At 37.8% G+C, this 25,971-nt stretch overlaps 1 protein-coding gene across 3 annotated transcripts in view; it reads right to left on the bottom strand.

Moving 5' to 3' along the window:
- The window catches only part of LRBA (LPS responsive beige-like anchor protein), a 357,721-nt gene that overhangs the window by 318,422 nt on the left and 13,328 nt on the right, over positions 1-25,971 (bottom strand). For all 3 annotated transcript variants that reach the window (XM_081959507.1, XM_081959508.1, XM_081959509.1), the window contains exons 3-8: positions 9,024-9,255; positions 8,804-8,904; positions 5,507-5,602; positions 3,207-3,328; positions 2,794-2,920; positions 197-316 (exon numbers count right to left, since the gene is read on the bottom strand). In XM_081959507.1, the coding sequence (XP_081815633.1) occupies positions 197-316; positions 2,794-2,920; positions 3,207-3,328; positions 5,507-5,602; positions 8,804-8,904; positions 9,024-9,255 (798 nt within the window). The remainder of the gene's footprint in view (positions 1-196; positions 317-2,793; positions 2,921-3,206; positions 3,329-5,506; positions 5,603-8,803; positions 8,905-9,023; positions 9,256-25,971) is intronic.

Below are 25,971 nucleotides of genomic sequence, written 5' to 3'. Positions count from 1 at the left end.
CATATTTATAAATGAATATATATATATATATCTGGATCAAACCTCAAGGTCTCTGCTTCAAATTATTGTTTAAATGCTAGTGCAAAAAGTTGAGAGAACAGTAAATTTCCATTTTTCATTTTCAATTTTAACACGAGGAACACAAGACAGAAAAAACATACAATATTTCCTGAAACTGATATCGTGAATTACTTACATCACTGGCATTGACGAACCATGTTATCTCTCCATACGATGCTAGTTCTCCATTCACATAACATCTGAGTTCGCTGTTCTTCCAGCGATTATAGATATGAACAATAGTAACCATGTACCACTATGTAAGGAAATACAGATGAATTACTGATATACAAAATGTAAAGAAAGAGAGTGTCAGGGTTCCGATGGATGCCCTAATTAGATCATGAATTGTTAACTTGTAAGCAATACAAATTGAACAGACACATCAAAATAAGCCTGGTACCAGATACAATTTATTTTGAATAAAATTTCTAAACTGGCTGAACATAACATAACAAAATAATGATATAAATGTGTAAGAAGGAAACCATTTGTAAAATCAAAAAGAATAAAAGTATAGACTGTCAGCTGAAAATTAGTCTGCACATAGTGAACAGAAAATGTATTGTTGCTTTATCATTCTTTCACTGACAGTCATCCATTTAATAGCATTATTCTTTAAGTAACAATGTTACTTAATTTTTGCTACCCTGTTTCCCCCAAAATAAGACCTCCCTGGATAATAAGCCCAATCGGACTTTTGAGCGCATGCGCTAAAAAAACCCTTCTCTGAAAATAAGCCCTCCCTGAAAATATTGCAACACAGCAGCAGCCATGAGGTGACTACACTCGCCATCTCCTGCACCTCAAAAATAATAAGACCTCCCCGAAAATAAGGCCAAGTGCTTATTTCGGAGTCAAAAGAAAATAAGACCCTGTCTTTTTTTCAGGAAAACACTGTATTGAAAATTTGTTTTGCATTCTGCATTCTGTTCTTATTTTGTTGTTTTTTTAATCTATGACTGCCACTAAAGGTAGTCCTCAATTCACGACCACAATTCAGCCCAAAATTTCTGTTGCTAAGTGACACATCTGTTAGGTAGGTTTTCCCCCATTTTACAACCTTTCTTACCACAGTTGTTAAGTGAATCACTGCAGTTGTAAGTTAGTAACATGATTGTTAATTGCATCTGGCTTCCCCACTGACTGGTTTGTCAGAAGGCTGCACCTGACCCTGGGGCACTACAATGGTCATAAATATAAATCAATTGCCAAGTATCTGAATTTGGTCACGTGACATGGGGATGCAGCATCAGTTGTAAGTATGAAAAATGGTCACATAAGTCACTTTTTTCAGTGCCATTGTATTATTGAATGGTCACTAAATGAACTGTTGTAAATTGAGGTTTATCTGTATTCCATTTTATCTTTCTGGCTAAAACATATGAATAAATCCCTGAACTGATCTTTAAATAACTAGTTATTACAGAATTAGACATCCTAAAGTTGTTCCTTTTAAATTATTATAGAATTTTGTATTGTAAGTTTCTTTGTATCTCTCTCTCTCTCTAAAATGCAGATTGTGAAAATAAATGTCAACCTAATATCGCTAAAGCCAATGATGATTAATTTTCAAATGCAGAAATATATATTATACATTTTATTAATTGTAGATTAAACATACTGTGGAAGAAAGCTTACACCAAACAGAGTATGGAAAGTGAGATCACTTCCTTCATATATAAGTCCAGCTGTAATAGATTGGGAAAAAAGCAGAAGTTTTTTTCCTTGTCTGTTGTTTTGGAAAGAATCCAAACTTCTGGAAGATATAAATTATTTCCTGTACAATGGATTCATAACTATTCTAAAAGAACCAGGAATCTCTGTGTGTTCTCCATCAAATAGAATGATACATAGAATTCAGGCAGAAGCAGAAGTCATGTTGCTGATAGTTGGACTACTGAATAGCTGAATGGCTTTTGGCGCTGAGTATAGAATGTGTTAGAAAAGGAACTATTTTATTTGAGCCTAAAGCATGCAGGTCAAACAAATAAAGCATAATTCACAGTTCCCAATGAAAATTGAAAAGAACTGAATCACCATGGAACTGATAAAAAGCAAAAAAGAAAAGAAAAACTAAAGCAAAAAGTTACTTACTAGCAAAACAGAAACAATCTACAGTTTGAGACAAAAGATAAAGTTTACTTCTAAATGAGTCACCATCTGGAATCTTTGATAGAAACCAACCCCTTACACTAGGAGCAGGCATGAAATTCTCTTACCTTCCCTATCAGTTCGGAATTGAGAGCACACACGTGGCGCTTCTGCGCATGCGCAGAGCGACCGTGATGAAGTCTGGATGGGTAGGCGGAGCCTCCCACCACTGCCAAACCGGGACGAATCGGCAGACTACCACCTCTGATTAGGAGGCAGTAAATTAGGAAAATATTGTGTAAAGAAATTATGAATGTTAAAGCTGTTTTAGAGAGCAAAAAAAAATCTCTATACCACTTAGAGGAGCAAACAATATAAATAAAAGAAATAAAAGCAGAAACTGAGGTGGGCTCAATCTACAAAACTAAAAGAAAGACTGAAAACACTGTAAATTAGACTTATAGGAAAATTATCTGGGATGTAAGTTAAATGAGGTATAAGAATAAGCTTGATACTTCAGGTTACTTAAATTTAAGTGCTATCTTTGAAGGAATAAACCTTTTGAGGATGAAACCAATAGCTACTTGGCTATCTGCCAGTGGCTGGATCATCCAAAACAAACCCATGCATGACACGTACCTTTTGCGGCTTGAAATCAAATTTCACACAGTGCTGGAAACCTTTTCCTTTTGACTTAATTGATGTCACAACCAAACAGCCTCCCACAAAATGAGCGGAATAACCAAGCCCTTTACTTGTTCTAAAACTGAAACAAGTAAATAAAATTATTATGCTTATATTTATTTACATGTATTGATGAAAGTCAATTTACAAGCAGGTATATTACAACAATAGTAAATATATCAGGATATATTTATATGCATATTTATAATAAAATATATAGTACCAATAAAGTACTAGAACTAGCACTCATGATGTTACCTAGTTAGGGTAACGAAACATCTGCAAGAAAACAAGCAACTCAGAGAGCACAAAGGATCCCTCAAAATATATAGTAAACATATACATATATGCAATGCATATATACATACCAATATAAGTAAGGCTTATCTTTGTCTACATTGATATTATTTACAGGATCCATTCTTAACCAAGTATGAAAGGTAAATCCATTTTGGTATGGCCACTTTGCTATAGGAGGTAAGGCAATAGCCTAAAAAAAGTAAATGATTATCATTAATGAAATACGTCTTTTAAAAAAAACTTTAAAACATGTTTTAATAAATACCCTTATTTTCATTTCAATCTTTGCTGTAAGTTAAAGTCCATTTTATGCATAAAAGGCAATATTTCCCTTTGTGTTTTGCTTTTTTGATGTTTTAATATAAATAAATGTGAAATCATTTCAAATATAAGATCAGAAAGGATAGTTATTTATACCAGTACAGTGACATAATTATTGACTGTTCACAATTAAATCACATGAGACACTTCCAGCAAAGTGGATTAATGGACACTCTGCATTTTGTAGAGTAGGGGTCTCCAACCTTGGCAACTTTATGACTTGTGGACTTCAACTCCTGGCTGAGGAATTCTGGGAGTTGAAATCCAAGTTGTAAAGTTGCCAAGGTTGGAGGAACTGTGTTGTAGAGGAAATTGCAGCCAAAATATAATATCCAGACCAATGGCTGAACCAGTAATGGTTTGGCAGCCTGGGTCGCTGGAACCGGCAGCGACCCAAGCCTGCCACGTCCCCGAACCGCTTCTCTGGGCAAAGCCTCTGGTGCCACCATCTTGTTTTTTGCTTCTGCACATGCGCAGAGAAATTTTATTGCACTGCACATGTGCGTGCACATGCACAAAGCACCAACCCCTGATCCAGACTGCTTACAGTATAATTCTCTCTGCAGTAAAGAGAGATCTTGAGATCGCCATCATGTATTCTGCATAGCTGGTGGCACTTGGTTTGTTTTTGTTTTTTTAATTCAAATCAGTCAGATTTTATACCTAGGAATGATTTTATTTTTTTATATTGATTATTGTTACTTTTGTTAGTTACAGTTTATCAAACAATGTTACAGTCATCATACTACTGTTCTTTCTTTTGCTGCGAAGATTTGAGTTTCCAATACAATTCCTTCCATGTCCTGAATCTTTCTCACAATAGTCCCCACTTGCAATTTACACAAATTCTCATATCATCAATCCAATATATACATAAACAATTATTATGATTATTAAACATTCATTTGACTATAACTGTTGTTACATCCCTTTATATAAAATATTCTAAATTTAAAGTAAATCTACATTGTGGCACTTGGTTTTTTTTTGTTTCTTTGGTTAGTGGACACAGAAACTGAGGTATTTGCAATCAGCTGGGAATCATAGTTTCCGTCATCATCTGAGCTGTTAATATAGCCTTTTCTAAGGACTCAAATTTTGACCTAGACTCACTTTTGTAATCATGCTGGAATTTAATTTAATTTTTATTATCCCTTGAAGACTGAAAACCCTTTAGAAGTGCAAACTTCGTATTTGCTATGTGGTTCCCTCTTTAATCTATTTATAAAGAAAGAGAAGCAGTACCTATTTCCAGCTTTGAAAGATTTTGTTTTTTTCTAATATGCAGCTAAAAGATGACTATATATTTTCCTTTGGAAAGTTTTTAAATGTGAAGAATTTGGATGATTTGATTTAAAAAAAGATGTGGAAGTTAACTAAAAATATCCTCTCCTGTGGGAAAGAATTTCTGTGTTTTTTAAACTGCTGATAAGAAGGCTTTGAACGTTAACTACCTGATGGCTGTGTTAAAGGAAATTTATGATTTGTGGACTCAAGAACTGTGAGAATACTTAACGCTATATTGCAATCAAAAAGTGCTGAAGAAAATCAAGTCTCTTTGAATAAAATAGAAAAGGTATTATTGAGTATCCTAAAATTATAGCGTACAAGAAAGAGATGGAAATATTGGATTTAAAAATTGACCCGGAGGACTACTTAAAAAACAACAAATGCATAAATAAGGTATAAGAAATGATGTGAATTATGATACTGCTTGAGTATTTATTCAGGCAAACCACTTCTCGCTTCAACCCATGATATCAAATCTATGACAACTCCTTTTAATTAATTTTAAGCTGAGTTTATTAATACATGACTCTTTAAAAAAAATAAGCATCAGATTTACTTGTAGTCAACTGTTAGAAAGCTTATTAAACATTCTCTGTATGTATAAAGATCCAGGTTTCCAAAACTGGCAGAGAAAGATTTGAATTACTTTTCTTTAAGCTATTACATATATTATATTTAAGACTTCAGGAAAAAAAGACCAAGTACCTTACAAAACAAAGATTTTAAAAAACAAACGTGATAAGATAAAATTACTTACTGCAGCACTTTTTCCTGGGAAATTGAAGAAGGCATCAGGCCCATATTTCTGGGGCATATATTTTAACACAGACAACAGCTTTCCAGCATACAGAGGCTATTCAAAGAACAAATTCTTATTATGGTGTTTAATAATAATAATAATAATAATAATAATAATAATAATAATAATAATACCTGACTTTCCTGATTTTGCAAAAAACAAACAAACCCATAGCTGTTAGGTCCTTGGTTAGGACTTGAACTATTAAGTTTTTACCAGTCCCAGACTGGAAAATTGAATTGAATTGAACATTACATCTTTAATAATAATAATAATAATAATAATAATAATAATAATAATAATAATAATAATAATAATAATAGTAATAATAATAAAACTGAATCAAAACTGAATAAAATTATTCAACTTTCATACCTCTAATAATTTTAGGTGTTTCTCCAAGGCTTTTGGGCAGAAAATCAGGATATAAACAATATTTTACATATAATAATTATACATCAGAATATTGCTATTAAAAATGTAAGACATCTACTCTACCACATCTATTCTGTCAAAATTGTTTGTGCTGCTACAGGCCAGGGATATTTTAAGTCTGGCAGTGCAGCTAAAAATTAAGATTAAGACAGGCAGGAAGACATGTAGTATGAGATGGAGCAGGCCACCCTCCCAGGAAGAGGACTGATCTTCTAAGAACCAAACCTTATTTCTAGCATTCTGCCATATCTGGGATCCAACTATTAGGTACTTGAAGGCTCCATGCTCTGGCTGCTGCTATTTAATGCCAAATTCACCCACCACCTGAGGGATGTCATAGGTTGTCACGTGAACCTAGCAACCAGAGGCATTGTTCTACAGATAACTCAGTATGATGCTTTACAATTAAGGTTGGGTGCAAGGCATAAGCAGAAATTTCCTTAACATCCCAGTCTCAAATTTATACTGCTGACAGTAAAACCATCAATATTCCTCCATTTGTACTGCATGTAAAAATTGTCTGTCTCGCTTAAAATTACCCAGGGAAAAACAACTGCTGACTACTGTGAAGTGTTTTCAAGTTATGTGGAGGATAAAGTCACTTGTAAATGCTCAAAGATGAATGCTGGCTAGAAGTGAAATGCCTGACGTATCATTTTCAAAGATTACCTAGCAGGAATCTGAGCCTGTAATCCTGAGGAGTTGGACGGGGTTCTTTGTAGTGTTAGCCCTGGCATTTGTGTATTGGAAATCTCTCTTTCCTGGCTGGTGAAAACCTCCAGGAAGGAAATGTGAGGCTGGTCAGGCCAATCACAATGCTTCTTTGAAAGAGGACAACGAGCTTTGTCTTAAAGAGGTTTGCCTTAAGGTCATTCTTTGGCTTAGCAATACTAAACAACTATCAACCCAGTCTCCAATTTACCTTTCTTATGAATGGTGTTAGCTGGCCTGGAAGGATCCTGGAGGAAATTATTTCAGTCCTTGGTGTGGTACTGAAAACACAATTATCACTCTTGTGGCTAACCTGTGATGAGACTAGCGAAATGGAATGCAATTGACCTGATCTTGTTGGAGATCAGTGGCTTTTGAATACATTGATCATGGTATTTTACTGACTTGTCTGGGACTGGGAGAGGGAAGCACTGTGTTGTAGTTGTTCTCCTCAAGTTATATTTTAATAAATAGTAAGAAGGACAAGACGTCATGCTCTAGAATTCTCCATTATGGGGCATTACAGAATTGTACACTATACATTCTCTCCTCTCCTATTTAATAGCTACATAAAGCCACTGAATGGGATCATCTGCCAGCACAGATTCAGGTATCATCCATTTGTCCTCACGTGATACCCAGCTGTATATCTCCACCCTGTGCCAAAATAGAAACAGGATGGAAGTCTTATATTGGTGTCTGGAACCTGTTAATCCCAACCAGGTGAAAAAGTTATGAGTTCAGTAGCCTTCTGACAGCAGGGACATATGTGGGTCTGGATAGGGCTGTGCTGTTCCATGTAGAGTGGCCTTGTAATTTAGATGTCCCCTTAGGCTTGCAGTTATTGCTTAAAGAACAAGACATCTGGGACAAGAAAGCCTTTTTCACATTTTCAAGCCCCTAATTTTGACCTTTCTTAGACAGAGGATCATGTTTCTGACACTTTTGTTTGGATTAATATGTGCTGTATATGGGATTACCCTTGAAGAGCATCCAAACTTCAATTGGGCTAGAACATAGTATCTTATATAACATGGGAATTTCTATGTTTTCTTATGTAATACATCTATTTACTTCAAAATGGAACTCAAAGTATCACTTTTAAAGCCCTGCAGGGCTTACAACCTGCTTTATCTATGGCAGGGGTGTCCAAACTTGGCAACTTTAAGACTTGTGGACTTCAACTCCCAGAATTCCCCAGCCAGCAGAGCTGGCTAGGGAATTCTGGGAGTTGAAGTCCACAAACCTTAAAGTTGCCAAGTTTGGACACCCCTGATCTACGGGATCTGCTCTTTCCAGCTACCTCTTCTTAAGACAGGTCATCTGCACAGGGACAAGCTTCACAGTGTCTGCTGCTCTTCTTCTGAACAGCATGGTTCTCAAAATTTGGATGCCTCCCATGAAAAAAATCATTAAAACATGACTCTTCTGAAGAGCTTTGGAATAGAGCAGGGACAAAGGGGACCTTCCTCCTAGGTATTTGTATGCTTTTCCTGCGGGCATTGTTACTTTGATTTTGTTTTGAGTTGCAATTATTTTTCTTTGGATCTTGTTGGGCACAATGACATATAAACAAAAATGAAAATCACTACCTGACTCCCAGTTTTCATTATTAACTATAACTATTCACTATAAAAATTTATTACTATTACTCATAAAATTAGAGGGACATGGTAGCTCAGGGGTTAAGATGCTGAGCTTGTCAATCAGAAGGTCGGCAGTTCAGTGGTTCGAATCCCAAGCACCGTGTAACGGCGTGAGCTCCCATTTCTTGTCCCAGCTTCTGCCAACCTAGCAGTTCAAAAGCATGTAAAAATGCAAGTAGAAAAATAGGGACCACCTTTGGTAGGAAGGTAACAATGCTCCATGCGCCTTCAGCATTTAGTCATGACAGCCACATGACTACGGAGATGTCTTCGGACAGCGTTGGCTCTTCAGCTTAGAAACGGAGATGAGCACCACCCCTTAGAGCCGGAAACGACTAGCATGCATGTGCAGGAAAACCTTTACCTTTTGCCTTACTCATAAAATTAATTTATGATATGAAAAGTTACGGATATCTATTTAAAATAAAAAAATACTTTTTTACTAATACATATTTCTACATACCCATTTCCCTCTGTCTCCTTGAAGTTTGCTAAAGTATAGCTTTAATTCCCGAACTGTCACACTGTAGCTTGCTAATACTCCAAGCAAATCTACTAAAAGATCTGTGGAAAATTAAACAAAGGTTATTAGACGTAGGTTAATATTTATTTTTTTCAGTCATGTATGAAAAAGGTTTCACTGGAAGTTTCTTCCAATTCTAGGACCATTTAAGAAGCCATACCTGCAATCATATTGTCGGCTCTATCAATCCTCTGAAGCACATGCTCAATGAGACCTACTTCTGTGCAAATTTGCAAATTCCGGATACTTTTTTTCAGGATGGCTGTGAACATGCTCCATATCTCTGCCTGGCAAGTGACATCACACTTATCCATCAAGTCCAACATGCATGTAATACCTTCTCCTTCTTGTATAATAAAATTCATTTCCAGATCAAAATGACCACCTACAAGCTGAAATTTATAAAGAATGAACATCAGGACTTATTTTCAGAATTATCTCTTTAAAATGTGTAATTTTCAGGATTAGCATTTTTCCTTGTGACAGATAATAGAAATATTACACTAGGCTGTGCAATTAATGAAGAGGTTGATAACGCAAACTTACACATATATATCAGGGTACAGATCCTACAAAATTGACTAAGGTTCCTAACAAAATTTACATAGAACTGTTGACTGAATTCCTGTTTTATGTTAGCAATACATGAACTAGTATCAACATATATGATCAAGCATATAATAACCCAGCATTGGAATATATGCAAGTTATAGTTCTAATCATTCTATTATTATTATTTATATACCGTATGTTCTTTAAATAAATTACCAAAGATTAGTAAAATAAAATAAAAGAAGCTGAAACGAAACAAGTCTATGTTTATTCAGCTGTAAGGAACACCGAGTTCAGTGATGGCGAACCTGTGGCACGCGGAGCCATTGGTCAGGGCACGCGAGGCGCTGCCCTGTTAGCTGGCCAGCGTGCATGCGCGCACTAGCCAGCTGAGTTCACCCTTTTTTAAAGCCATTTTTTGCCCTCCCCAGGCTTCAGAGGCTTTATAGGAGCCTGGGGAGGGCGAAAAGAGCCTCCCCCGCCCCCTGGAGGCCCTTCCCTGAAGCCTCCGGAGTGCAAAAAACAGCCCTACGGGCAAACCGGAAGTTCAGGAACTCGGAGGATCGTTTTGAGCGCTCCAAAGGCTTCAGGGAAGCCTCTTGAAGGTCCCTGAAGCCTTCGGAGCGCTTAAAATGACCCTCCGAGCAAACCAGAAGTGACTTCCGGTTTGCTCGGAGGGTCGTTTTGACTGCTTCGGAGGCTTCAGGGAAGCCTCCTGAAGGTCCCTGAAGCCTCCAGAGGGCTTCCGGGGGGGCGGGGGAGGCTGTTTGCGGCCTCCCCAGCCTCCTATAAAGCCTCTGGAGCCTGGGGAGGGCGAAAAAAGCATGCAAAAATGGGTGGGTCGCGCCTGTAGTGCGCGCATGCGCACTGGGTGGGTCGCGCATTGCATTATGGATGTGGCATGCCTGCAAACGACCCCCCCGCATTCCCCCCACTTATGGCACGCGAGCCAAAATAGATTCACCATCGCTGTGTTATAGCTGATGTCAAAATAAGGCTCCATATTCTGCATAGACCCTACTGGCCTTCCTTAGTATCTTCATACATTAATGTTCTCTTACCTATTTCATAATTTGAACAGACTACCGTAAGTATTTGGACTGGCAGAATTTTCACTTAGTATCACCTTGTTTTTCCACAAAAAAATGTTAATATTGTTATTCATAATATTACTGAACAGACTCCTCAAGCTGATGATCATGGATTTCATATTATAGCATGTAGTTTATACTGCCGCCTGCCAGCTAGTATGGATGACAGGTTTTCTTATTGGGCCTATATTTAATTCTGTGAATGTCACATATTGCGTATATATGAGTTAGTGGCAGAGATCTATTACTAAACAGAAACTAATCATAGATGGTTTTCATTTAAAATATAGCAATTCTGCCATAGGATTTGCTAAACAAGTCTGTTTCCATGCTTTTCCATGAATTCAAGCAGCTTCCATTCATTACTCAAGGTCAGAAATGTTGGAGAAATATGTAACTTGGAAAACACATTTTTCAGCATTCTCAAAATAAATCAGTGGTTTCACATATGTCAAGATTGGGAATATATAATGGATATATCTGACATTTTAAAATAGTATAGTCAAGACAACAGAAACAAAAAATTTAATATTTTCTTTTTTAAATTTCTCTCTTAATGAAGGAGTAATAGCACATGTAATAATCTTCAAATATTTTTCTCAAATATGTTTTTGTGTAATGACAAACTATATGCAAATGCGAGAAATACATGCACACTTCTTAAGTCTAATGGTGAGATGTATGCTTTATGGCTGATGACAGTGCAAATTCCTTAGCAGGGAAGTTTATAGCTATACATATTTTATAACTATCATTATTTCAGGTTATTTTAATTATAAAACCTAGGCAAGTTTCATTACATCTAAAGAAGCTACAGTTTCTACTCTCTGATGCCCGCATAACAACACCCAGATCTGGGTGATCAAATAATAGAATATGATGATCAAATAATACAGAATATGTGACTTGACAAGTTCTCTTCACAACTGGATATTAGCAATAGTAGCAATTAAGAACTTTGTTCAATAGAAAGATCAGATAAATGCAGTTATAATCCACTTCAAAGGAATTTTATTAAAGGAAAAGTTTGAATTTATGTTTGGGAATACAACTTTTAGCCAATGCTAAGCTCACTGTCAAGCATTACCAAAATAAATGAATAAATCTGGCCCATTATCTTCTTATGGTTGCTGGAGTTAATATATTTGGTTCTAAAGAACCATCAATTGTCATGCCAACACCTTATAGGCCATACATTTCGCTCTTAAGTAAAGTGACCTCACCTTCACCTCAATTCTCCTCCAGTCATCTTTCACTTTTAGCTACATGTACAGAGACAGTAACCACCCATCCAAGAAGTTGACATATTAGTTTTTCTATCTAATCTGCAAAACACAAATAATTCACTAGCAATTCGAAATAGTACATTCAGGAAATCAGACTTAAGTAATTTTCATTTAAATGTTTTATGAAAGTATTTTTTTACAAATGGGAGTGTTTCCACACACCATTTGTATATACTATTAATATGGCAACGCATTATACATACGTATAAGCGGACACCATAACAGTATGTCATATTAACCAATTCTAATAATAATTTGCAGCTGATCAACCTTCAAGACACAAATTTGCTGCCAAAGACAGGGATCGCATAATCCAGGTATGTACACCAGCTAGTTATTATCTGAGCAGCAGTAATGGCTGTGAACAGCAAAATGTAATCTCATGAAATGTCACAGTAAGTTATGAATATCTGAGCAGCCTAATGCACCTTACTAGCCATGAAGTGTGAGAATGTAATCTTATTACCTTTTTTATGGTTGTATTTTTTTTTAATAATATAGGCTTTGAACTGATGTATAGTCTTTCTCTGCACCTTAACATGATTTGGTCTCTAGTGCCATACAGTTCATTTTTCAGAATTCCCCAATTCAATGTATAAGTCTCAGATTCAACTTCATAAACAATCTTTATAACAACCAACTGGCTGACATAATATTTTCTCTTTCTAGACCGTGGAATGATATGTAAGCATACAACAATGATTTCCAAGCAACGTATTTGAAGCATTCAAATACACCTTCCTAACTTTTACATTTCATTTTAATATTTCCCTGAATATTTATACATTTAAATATGTCATAAATATATCAATATCTGGATGACTTTTAAAAGCAATGGAAACTTTTGGTATCTATAGATCATTCCTTTTCAATCATAATTTCACATTCCCAGGGATTAAGGTTCACCAAAGAGATTGAAAAATAAAATAAACTCTTTCTTCAACCTCTTCACCAAACAGAATGACAGCATCCTTCAAATCCAAATTTTAAATTTCTGCAGCAATCATCCCCTGCAAATCTCTAACAGCAAGACAAAAACATGTTTCAGTTTACCAATTCTCAAAAAAAGTTATTTACAGAATTTATTTATTAAATTTATATGCTGCTAATCTCACTAAGGCAAGTATAGGAAAATTCAGGAAAAACAATTACTCCCTTTATCTATTTATTACTAAAATTCTCATTGTGTTTATTATGTTTATACCATCAAGTTAGCCCAAATGTTGCATTATGCCATAAGATTTTTTGTTTTTATTTCCTCCTCCTATTACTGTTTGTACTTTGGCACATCTTCATTTTAGTAAAATACAGTTTTCTATTCATTGAAACTGACCATTTGCAAAATAAATAAATAAATAAAAATTCATTTGTCTTAAAGGAGAATGGAGAGAAGGAATAAAAAAACATCGAGGCCGCATAGCTGGTATGACTGACAGGATTCATTCATGCAATGTCAAATCTTGTTTTGATGTTATAATATAACGGAACTGAATATAGCTGAATTCTGAAAACTGAATATGCTTTAATATCAAAACAATAATACGTCAAAATGGACTCATCCACAAAATATTTTTTCTAAAATGAATAGAATAGAATAAAATTACAGAATTGGATAGGACCTTGGAGGTCTTCTAGTCCAAACTCCTGCTTAGGCAGGAAATCCTATACCATATCTCTTCTTTAAAACTTCCACTGTTGGAGCATTCACAACTTCTGGAGCCAAGTTGTTCCACAGATTAATTGTTCTAACTGACAGGAAATTTCTTCTTAGTTCTATGTTGATTCTCTCCTTGATTAGTTTCCATCCATTGTTTCTTGTCCTGCCCTCAGGTGCTTTGGAGAATAGTTTGACTCCCTCTTCCCCTGAGATATTGGAACACTACTATCATGTCATCCCTAGTCCTTCTCTTCATTAAACTAGACATACCCAATTCCAGCAATTGTTCTTCATATGTTTTAGCTTCCAGTGTCCTAATCATCTTTGTTGCTCTTCTCTGCACTCTTTCTAGGGTCTCAACATTTTTTTTACACCATGGCGACCAAAACTAGATGCAGTATTCCAAGTGTAGCCTTACCAAGCCATTATAAATTGGTATTAACGCTTCACATGAAGTCTATCTTATTGTAACATGTTGATGTGTATTTTCCACCACCTACCCCGATAGCAGAAGAGAAATGTAGTGGTATATGATATTGATTTTGAGGGATAAGGGGAAGAGATGCTGCCTAGAAAATGATTAGACAAGAGAAGAGATCTTAATGTTAGAAGAAGAACTTTAGGAAGGACCCATCCTAATTGATCAGGTGGCTAAAAATGAACACAGGAAATTTATACCTTCAGACCGGCAAGAGTATATTAATATACTCTTACAATAAAATGGAATTAATTAGCTAATCTCATCATGTTTCCAGTGTAATCTGCCTGGGAATGCTGCCAGAAAAGATCTGTTGCATCATGAGATTTCTGCTAAAATCTGGAAGTAAAATTAGGGAATTACCATCACAAATTTTATTTCATTATTAATTTAGATTTTTCATTAACCAAACTACTATTACATTGTTCAAAATATAAAAAGAACAGACAATATACAAGCTTGACAGAATTTTTCAAGATATTTTCTAAAAAGATATTGACTGACCTATAGGCCATATCAACGTACGGGTTCAAACTCATATTACCAATAAAATTCTAAACAAACAATTTAAAATGAGAGTAGGGTAAAATACAATAGTTAGAGGATAAAATACAATAATTTAATACATAAATATGTAAAATAGAATAAAATGACATAAAATTATATTTCTGTATCACCCCTGCAATCTACCCCCAGCAGGCCCACATATGCCGATCTCAGACCATTTTAGTCAGAAAACTGTGCATTATTAAATGTCATTTTCAGACAGAAGATAAAAGAACAAGACAGATTCCATTCAGAATAGAGTAGTACAGAAAAAATAGGAAAAGTAAAGAGAAATTATAACCTTATGTTTGTTTTAAATTTATACAATGCCGGTGTCAACAAAATTGCATTGTAACCATTTTATTTATCAGTGGACGTGTTCTGAAAAAACTTTTGTTTTGAGAGGGTAGATTTGTATCCCATTTTTATTGATTTTATAAATAACTCAAGGCACCACACGTACCTAATACTCTTTCCTCCTCCTATTTCCCCACAACAACAACCCTGTGAGGTAAGCAGGGGCTAAGAGAGAATGATTGGTCCAAAATTGACCCAGCTGGCTTTCATGCCTATGGTCAGACTAGAACTTATTGTCTCTCAGTTTCTAGCCTGGTGTCTTAACCACTAGATCAAATTGGTCTCAATTTTTCAAGGAATTTTCAAAGCGATAAAAATAACTATATTTAATTCATATTTGTCCACTCATTAAGCAATATGATATTCATAGCTTACAGATTTAAGAATAATTTTATAAACTATTTCTAATTTTCCTGTAAAATAAAAATGGTTATTACAATGCTCAATTTTACATAGAAGCATTCGACTGAAATTATAAAAAATTATACTTACATTATTCTGATTTTTACTGTAACAAGTTCACATTTTTAAAACGTGAACTTTACAATCAGATTGTCACTTTGAGCAGCCCTATAGGTAAAAAAAGGCCTGCTGATAGTATACCTGGCTCCTCGCTATACATCGGCGGCCCTGCCTGAACTCCTCGAGCTGATCGCATTGATGGCGGTTGAGACCCCCAAACTTTTAGTGATGGGGGACTTCAACCTACCGTCGATGGGAGAAGCATCCGAGGTGGTTCGGGAGTTCATGGCTTCCATGACGGCCATGGACCTGAATTAATTCAGGGCCCCACGCACGAGGGAGGCCACACGCTGGACCTTGTTTTTGTCTCTGGCCAGTGGATGAGTGATCTGGGAATAGGGGATTTAGTTATCACTCCCCTGTCATGGTCAGACCACTCACTTCTCCGACTTGACTTCCCTGGCGCTACCCCCCGCTGCGGGGAAGCGGAACCGGAAGGTCCTAGATGGTTCCGCCCCAGGCGCCTGATGGAACCGGATAAGTTCCAGACAGAGCTTGGGCCACCTCCTGTAGACCTGACCCGCCCCCGGATAGAGGACCTGGTAGCCGCATGGAACAGTGTGGCTGCCGGGGCCCTAGACCGGGTGGCGCCTTTGCGGCCTCTCCTGCGGCAACGAACCACCCTGGCCCCTTGGTTTACCGAGGAGCTAAGGGTGATGAAACGCCACAAGAGACGCCTAGAGAGTCGTTGGAGATCCTCCCATTCCGAACTTGACCGAGCACAGGTACGAACCTACTTAAGGACATACCTTGTGGCGTTAAGAGCGGCCAAACGTCGACATTGCGCCGCTCTTATCGCGTCCGCAGATAACCGCCCTGCCGCCCTGTTCCGGGTGACCCGCTCCCTTCTGTCACAGAGGCCGCGGGAAGCCCCTTTACAGAGCAGGGCAGAGGAATTTGGGAAATATCTGCAGGATAAAATCGCTCAAATCCGGAGGGAATGGATCCCTTTCAGTGGGCTAGGGGGGACGCCCGAGGTGAGTCTTGAGAGACCACTCTGGGAGGAGTTTGACTCGATTGCCATTGAAGATTTGGATGGGTTACGCGGGCGACTACGACCTACCACATGTTCATTGGACCCGTGTCCCTCCTGGCTTGTACTGGCATCCTGGGAGGTTACACGTGACTGGCTCCTGGGACTAGTGAACGCTTCGTTGGGCGAGGGGTCTTTACCGGCCGCCTTGAAAGAGGCGGTTGTGAGACCCTTACTCAAGAAGCCTTCCCTGGATCCAACGGAGCTAGCCAATTATCGTCCTGTCTCCAACCTTCCCTTTTTAGCGAAGGTTGTAGAGAGTGTGGTGGCTCAACAGTTCCCACGTCACCTGGAGGAAAATGATTATCTAGACCCACGCCAGTCCGGCTTCCGACCTGGGCACAGCACGGAGACGACCTTGGTCGCGTTGGTTGATGATCTCTGGAGGGCCAGAGATAGGGATTGTTCCTCTATCCTGGTCCTATTAGACCTCTCAGCGGCTTTTGATACCATCGACCATGGTATCCTTTTGCACCGGCTGGAGGGGCTGGGGGTTAGGGGCACCGTTCTACGGTGGTTCGGCTCCTACCTCTCCGGCCGGACACAACGTGTGTTGGCAGGGGAGCAGAGGTCGACCCTGAGCCCCCTCACTTGTGGGGTGCCACAGGGGTCGGTCCTCTCGCCTCTCCTGTTCAACACATATATGAAGCCGCTGGGCGAGATCATTCGTGGTTTTGGGGTGGGATATCATCTGTACGCTGATGATATGCAGCTGTACATTTCCACCCCGAACCACCCCAACAAGGCCGTCGAAATGATGTCCCGGTGTTTGGAAGCCGTACGGGTCTGGATGGGTGACAACAGACTCAAACTCAACCCCTCCAAGACGGAGTGGCTGTGGCTTCTGGCCCCCCGGTTCAACCAGTTGCTTCCATCTCTGGCCATTGGGGGCGAGCAACTGGCCCCCATGGAGCAGGCGCGCAATTTGGGCGTCGTCCTGGATGCCCGGCTGTCCATGGATGACCATGTAACAGCCGTGGCAAGGGGGGCGTTCCACCAGGTTCGCCTGGTGCGCCAATTGCGCCCTCTATTGGACCGGGATGCCTTACGCACAGTCACCCATGTGCTGGTGACGTCCCGCCTAGACTACTGCAATGCTCTCTACATGGGGCTTCCCTTGAGATGCACTCGAAGACTACAGTTGGTCCAGAATGCGGCCGCGCAGGTGATTATGGTGAGTACTAGATACTCCCATGTAACACCTCTCCTGCGCGAGCTGCACTGGCTTCCTGTGGTCTATCGGGTGCATTTCAAGGTTTTGATTACCATCTTCAAAGCGCTCCATGGCACAGGACCTAGCTACCTGCGGGATCGCATCCTGCCCCATACATCCCTACGACCAATCCGGTCTCACAGAGAGGGACTTCTCCGGGTGCCGTCCACTAAACAGTGTCAGAGGGCGACACCCAGGAGTAGGGCCTTCTCTGTGATGGGCCCAGCCCTTTGGAATGACCTCCCCCTCGACATTAGGATTACCACCGACCTCCGCTCCTTCCGTTCAAAACTCAAGACCCACCTTTTTCAACTATCTGGCCTGGCTCAACCATAATTCCATCTTATTCCTCCTGACAGTCTTTTTAAATCAGTAATTTTAAACTGGGGTATTTTAATTCTTAATCTCATTATTATTATTTTATGTATTGTAATGGTTGTTACCTTCTCCGTGTAATATATATATATGTGCTTTTATTTATTGTACGCCGCCCCGAGTCCCTTGTGGAGAGGGAGCGGCTAACAAATAAAATAAATAAAATAAATAAATAAAATAAATAAATAAAACTTAATCATACAAATAATCAAAATGTAACTATTGTAATACAGACATTAATATATAAAGATAAAATGTGTAACTTACAATCATAAAGAAAGCAGGCATCTTCTTACAGAAAATAGATTTTCAAAATCCATTACATCATAGATTCATACATGAGCATTAAAAGCCAATAAATCACTTAAACTATGTTAAAGAAATTCTTTTAAAATTTGCATCTACCTATAGTAAATACTACCATGTTCTTTAATAGCTTGCTTCTGCAATCTTAGCAAGCTGCTGATTTATGGTTGTGACAGATTTTCAAAATCAGAAATCCATCACTGTATGCCATCTACTTAAAAATCAGTTCAACTTATGTTACTCAGAATTTAAATCTTACCATATGTAATCGAAAGTCACAGCAAAATGTACCACATTGTTCATGTTATTTTCTTTACTATCTGAGTATAACGATATACAATAATTATTTCTTAAAACAAGTATCATTTTAGAGAGTTATTGAGAAAATGTTTTGAACATTTATAAGCATAATGAGGCACAAAAAAGAATATAACAAAACATTTGTGCAAATTTTCAAGCCTAAAGAAAACTCTTATTTTTTAAAAAAATAAAGCTAAGTAATTGCCATTGTTTACCTATAGTAATTATCTATATTTGTCTTCAAAATGTTACTAAACATTATCAAGTGCATTTTATCAAACTTACACAGAAATCTGCATTAAAGTATATATTTTAAGATTAATGCAAGTAATACTAATTTTAAAAACAGCTAATTTGTTAAATACTTGACTAAAATAAGTGGCTATGGTAAATAAATCAGATACCATTAATTTTTTTCAAATCTACTATCAGAAAATATAGGATAGAAAATCATTAGTGGTATTTAGCCATTGTCTACATGGAATTAATGAGGGAAATGTTTTTTAAATGGCTTTTTAAAGTAATCCACATTTTGACTGCAAGTTTTTTGACTGCATGTTTTTTAAATGGCTTTTTAAAGTAATCCACATTTTGACTGCAAGTTTTCCCTAACTCAGCTTCTCAGATTATTAAACTGAGGTGATGTGGATGCTGAACAACATATTTCCATTGTGGTTTGGCTGAAAGAGTTATGATGAAAATACTAGTTATAAACAAGGGGATTCAATCTGTTCTAGATCCCTGCTTTTAGCCTCCATTCTTTTGAGGGACCTTGAGAAGCCACAGGGTGATATGGCTGAATGCTAAGATCAAGAAGAAGACTTTGATAGATTCAAGGATAAACTTTATTGGTATCACTGAAGACTGGCTAAGAAAGAACATATAATGTGAAAGGCCCCCTTTGTTTCCCTCTGACCACCCTTGTGTTCTTCCTCTTGTTGCTGATGAGGCACACTTGGCCAAGCAAGTTCTCCGCTCTTACGCAAGACCTCCCCATAGCCTGAAGAGGCTTACATGACACTGCGCCAGGCAGTGTAGAGAGGCTTCATGTAGCCCTGCGAAGGCCAGCAGCTGCTTTGGCAGTGTGTGCCTCGTCAACAGCAGGAGGAAAACAACAACGGTTGATAGGCAATTGTGTGGGTGCCAGAATGCAGGGTGGCCAAAAGGGCAGGGTTAGAGATAGTTAAATTGCAAGTTGTGGGGCATAAATATGGAGCTGAAATGCCTGAATTTTCATCATGTGATTGCAGAGGTGCCACAATAGCTGTAATTTCAAGGATCAGTCGTAACTATCATTCATTCATTACCACCACAACTTTGAACCATCCCTGAATGAATAGTCATTAAGCAAGGACTACCTGCAATACTAGTAAAACTATGTTTATATTCTCCATGTTTCCTGCTCTTAGACTCTCCTGCCACTTGTAAAAGCCTGATAGCACTCCCTTTCAACAAAGCTTAGGAATAGCTTCACACCCCACTAACCCCTTCCAATCTAACTATGCGTTATGGGCTGAAGAGACAGACCTAATATACAGTTATGCTCCTTATACTGAACATACAGCAGAAGTTAGATGTACCAGAAGCATGCCCTAACTTTAGTGCCTGAACACTGGTGAATGTAAAGATGACTCATTTATCGTGCAGATGAGAGATTATGACAGGGTTTGAAGTGGGCCACCTTAGAGAAAAACTCAACACCCCTCAAAACAGAACGTACTCCCCTGCAAAAAGTAAGTCTGTATTAGGGTCTAGAGCATGGGTGTCAAACTTGAGATGACAGGTTGTCATCAAATGACGAATCACAACTTTCCCCCTTTCACTAAAATGGGGGTGGGTGCGACCAGTGCAGGATGCATCTAGCCCGCGGGCCACAAGTTTGACACCCCTGGCCTAGAGGAACCGTGAACCAAGATCCTTAGCAGCTAGTAAAGAGCTGCACTAAATCAATTGCCTTGCATGACTAAGGCTAGGAGAAATAATAGAAATTGTTGAAATCTGTTTTGGTACAAAACTCAATTACGAAAGGAATCAGTGGCATCAAATACCCAAAATGTCCATCCAGCAAGCTGTCAAGACAATATTTCAAGAAGTGAAGGAACTGAGAATGTACCAGTGACCATTACGTCACAGTTTCTCTCGTATTCTGAAAAAAAAGGTACGGGGGTTTTACTAAGAGGAAATGCAAATTCTAAATTACCTTTGGGCCATTCAGTGACTATCAGCTATTTGTAATGATTACCATTCCTGAGTGACAATAGATAAGAGCAGGGGTGTCCAAAGTTGGCAACTTTAAGACTTGTGGACTTCAACTCCCAGAATTCCCCAGCCAGCAGAGTTGGCTGGGGAATTCTGGGAGTTGAAGTCCACACGTCTTAAAGTTGCAAACTTTGGACACCCCTGGATAAGAGGTTCCTCAATAGCAGCTTCAGCCAAATCTGTACCTGTTTTGAAGAACCTCCGGTTTACTAGTCACTGAGTCCTCTTTTCTCTCTCTCTCCCACGAAACATACTTCTCCCTTCTCATTTTCCACACTTAATCATTAATGACAGTTGCACGTTTACATTCTCTGTGTTCCCACTTTGAGAATCTTTTACCACTAATGAAACACAATACCAGAATCAAGCTGATTGTTTAAAGTTGTCCCCATTTGCTTGCATTTATATATGCTGCTTAATGTTACCCTGGACATCCACAGAACTTTTGTTTGCTTCATTAAAGAAAAAGGCATGAGTGCCACCTAATGGACAATAGAAATAATGTACTACAAAGAAAATTGGCAAGATTCTTATATTCAGATAAGGAAAATTGTTCAAATTTTTTAAAAATTTACGAAGATCAGTACTGCATAAAATGTCAACCACAATTTCATGATTTTAGAACATATTTATGCAAATATTTCTTTCCTTATAAAAATACATATACCTCTTTTAAAATATAATAATTCAAACCTGTATGTCTCATAGGGTTTATGCTTTTAGGTAGCAACCCTACACATGTTTGCTTTTCAATAAGGACTATTAACTTTATATAGAGAAATATATTTTAAGCACATTTTGTTATTAAGCTTTACTAAAAATAGCAGTACTTTTGTTTGAACATGTACAAAATTGAATTATAAACCTATACATACACATATATCAAATTTTTCTATCCATAATATTTCTTTTGCTTTGATTTATTAAATATATTTTGCTTGGTAGTAAATTGTGCTTTTTTCCCTAAGTGTTTCTTTAATTTTTATACAGATGTGAACCAGTAAGAAATATTAATCAGCTGGTATCAAAGTTAATCATTAATTTAGGGTTGGTATTCACTTACCTTATCTTCCGGTTTGCAAATGTGAGCATGTGTACACTCAGACTTCTGCGCATGCACTTTGACTAAAAAAAAGTGCCTAAATGGGATGCAATAGAGTCGGGGCAGGTGGGCGGGGCCACCCACGATTTCCACTACTGGTTCGGGCGAACCAGTCCGAACCGGCACAATACCAACTCTGCATTAATTCCAATTAATGTCACCTAACCAGGTAGCTAGTTCTCACAGAGCCCTATGTTACACATTTTTCTTCCATTAACTTAAGGAGCCAAGAGCTTTCAGTGCAATTAACAGTGATCTGAAATGTAACATAATCAACAGTTGATATCTCAAAGATTCCCTGCATTTATGTTCTCTGTTGAGTTTGGTTGTAGTGAAAAATACTTGTCTGCTGCCATGCAGGAATTCTTAATTTAATGGTTACAATCATAAGCTACCCATTTGTCCAGGATTTGGGCTTTTCATTAAAAGCCCTGATTGGCACAATCAAAATACTTACTGATTTAGCTATGATCTCTTGAATTTATTTATTGTTTATTTAAAATGAAAATCAAGCAATTTAAATCTGCTATTTGTAAACATGTTCTGAACAACTTTAATTATAAAAAGAAAATAGAGCAGCAGAAATGTAAGGAACGCACAAATAACATAACACTGGTATTTCTTTAATGATGTTTAGGAAATGGAGATGCAATCTGCTTGTGGGGAGTATACTGGCTGCCTTGTTCTAAATAAAGAACATTACTATCTATCCTTAACTATTTATGTTTCACACAATAATGTACAATGTGAACACTAGCATACAATAAACTAATTTGAAACTAAATAGATCTTAATCATTTAAGCATTGGTCCATTATTTTACTCTATGCAAGGTGAAAAGCTGTTATTTTTTAAAGTCATTCTTTGTACAAACATCTGATTTCTAGATGAAGTGAGGAAAGCTAAGGCTCACAATGAAGAAAGGCTTGCCACAAAAGTAAAAATTAACAAAAAAAGCTTCTTCCAACATGTTAAAAACAAGAAAAAAGTTAAGGAAACAATTGGTCCATTGCTAGGAGAAAGTGGCAAGAAGGTGACAAGCAACAGGGAGAAAGCAGAACTATTTAACTCATGTTTTGCATCTGTCTTTACACAAAGGGATAAAACAGTCCAACCTATCAAAAGCAGCACCACAAAATTAGGAACACAAATTGAAATAGGGAAGAAAATGGTAAGTGAGCACCTGTCTACCCTAGATGAGTTCAAATCACCAGGACCGGATGGATTACACCCCAGAGTTCTGAAGGAACTAGCAGACGAGATCTCAGAACCACTGAATTATATCTTTCAGAGATCCTGGAACACCGGGGAACTACCAGAGGACTGGAAAAGAGCTGATGTGGTTCCCATCTTCAAAAAAGGGAAAAAATTAGATCCAGGAAACTACAGACCTATCAGCCTAACCTCAATACCAGGAAAGATTCTGGAAAAAATAATCAAGCAACGAATTTGCGAACACCTAGAAGCAAACAAAGTAATAGCCAAAAGCCAACATGGATTTGTCAAAAACAGATCATGCCAGACTAATCTTATTGCATTCTTTGATAATGTGACAAAATTAGTGGACCAGAGGAATGCCGTTGATATAGTTTACTTGGACTTCAGTAAGGCTTTTGATAAGGTAGACCATAACCTACTACTAGATAAAGTAGAAGAATGTGGGTTAGACAGCATCACCACCAGATGGATTGGTAACTGGCTGACCAACCGCACTCAACGTGTAGTTCTCAATGGAACTGCATCTACATGGAGGGAAGTATGCAGTGGAGTACCCCAAGGCTCTGTTTTAGGCCCAGTACTCTTCAACATCTTCATCAATGATTTGGATGAGGGAATAAATGGGGAACTCATCAAATTTGCAGATGATACCAAGCTGGCAGGAATAGCCAACACTCCAGAAGATAGGCTTAAGATACAGAAGGATCTTGACAAACTTGAACATTGGGCACTATCTAATAAAATGAAATTCAATGGTGAAAAGAGTAAGGTTCTACATTTAGGCAACAAAAACGGAATGCACAGGTACAGTATAGGTGATACCTTACTCAGTAGTAGTAACTGTGAAAGGGATCTTGGAGTCCTAGTGGACAACCATTTAAATATGAGCCAGCAGTGTGCAGCAGCTGCCAAAAAAGCCAACACAGTTCTAGGCTGCATCAACAGAGGGATAGAATCAAGATCACGTGAAGTGTTAATACCACTTTATAATGCCTTGGTAAGGCCACACTTGGAATACTGCATTCAGTTCTGGTCGCCACGATGTAAAAAAGATGTGGAGACTCTAGAAAGAGTGCAGAGAAGAGCAACAAAGATGATTAGGGGACTGGAGACTAAAACATATGAAGAACGGTTGCAGGAACTGGGTATGTTTAGCTTAAGAGAAAGAAGGACTAGGGGAGACATGATAGCATTATTCCAATATCTCAGAGGTTGCCACAAAGAAGAGGGAGTCAAACTATTCTCCAAAGCACCTGAGGGTAGAACAAGAAGCAATGGGTGGAAACTAATCAAGGAGAGAAGCAACTTAGAACTGAGGAGAAATTTCCTGACAGTGAGAACAATTAATCAGTGGAACAGCTTGCCTCCAGAAGTTGTGAATGCCCCAACACTGGAAGTCTTTAAGAAGATGTTGGATAGCTATTTGTCTGAAACGGTATAGGGTTTCCTGCCTAGGCAGGGGGTTGGACTAGAAGACCTCCAAGGTCCCTTCCAACTCTACTATTGTATTGTATTGTATTGTATTCTATAGCAGCAGTTTAGCAGAAAGAGTTGTAAACAATTATACTGCTTGAGTAGGTCTTCGATAACTACAAGCCACTTCATTATAACAAACTGTAGCACTTATTGACAAGATGTCGTGTTCTACCGCATACAATTGCAACCAAGGAACAAGAAACAGGTTGGAAAATCGCAAAGAACATGAAAAAAAGTATTCTGAAAATGGTTAATTGATACCAGATGTAGGATTACTAGATAACCTAATTAATTTTGAGGACCTTGATTATTCATTGTTACAAATCAGGAAATACCAAAAAGAGTTTTAAAAATCCAATTAATAACCTCTCCCAATTATAATGTCAAGCATTCCGACTTTGTCAAACAACCTCCTTTGACATCAGTAAAATGCTTCACAAAGTCTCTTTACTTTGTTCTGTTCTGAGTATGACTTCACTCAAATAGTCTTACAGTAAGAATAAAATCCTCTATTGTATATCCGTTTAATGAAAAAGGCAAAACAATCAGTTGCAAATTCAAACTAAATATATTAATGGAATTGAATAGTGATATTAATTTATAATCATGTCAATTCACAAGTCCTAACCATGCAACAATAAAGCATACTTCATTCAACACAGAGAATATATATTGAGGCTAATTTTGTTAATGTTGGGATCATACTTTAATTAGAATATGCTTTCATCAGGGAAACAATGTAATCTCAGGATCATAAATGTACTCAAAACTCAAATACCGTAGCTGCAGGACATCCACAAAGAGTAAAGCGTCATGCCATGAAATGCCTACAAAATAGCTACTCTCAGTCTGCTAAAATTATTAAGCATCTGGCACTCAACATGTATAGGTAGGTTGCTCTAGCTGGCCGGCCTGATACTGCCTGTAGTTTTTGCAACATATCAAAAATCAAAAGCATGAAACAACTTTTAAAAGGATAAAATTTCTCCAAGCAAAATATTTTGTTTCATGGCAGAGTTTAATAAAACATGTTTAGAAAGATAACATGACAGCTTCATCACTTTTACCATCCAAGTTCCTTTGGATCACAGTTAAGTTTCTGAGAGGCATACCTGTGTTTCAAATGGGTTTAAGACAACTCACCACAACCAACTTGCCTCAGCCAATTGGCCACTAGGCAATTGGCCATGGCCAACTTGCAACGGGACAAGTCACCACAGCCAACTTGTCATGGGACAACTCACAGCAGGACAAAAGTTACATAATATCAAATAAATGGTGCAATAGAATCATTCAAGGAAGAATGCAAAAGGAGGGACAAAATGAAATGTGAATGAC

The sequence above is a fragment of the Natrix helvetica genome (assembly GCF_964273705.1).
Source record: "Natrix helvetica genome assembly, chromosome: 7".
In the NCBI taxonomy this organism is placed as follows: domain Eukaryota; kingdom Metazoa; phylum Chordata; class Lepidosauria; order Squamata; family Natricidae; genus Natrix; species Natrix helvetica.
The sequence above is the reverse complement of the archived record's forward strand: the minus strand, read 5'-3'. Positions and strand labels throughout refer to the sequence as shown.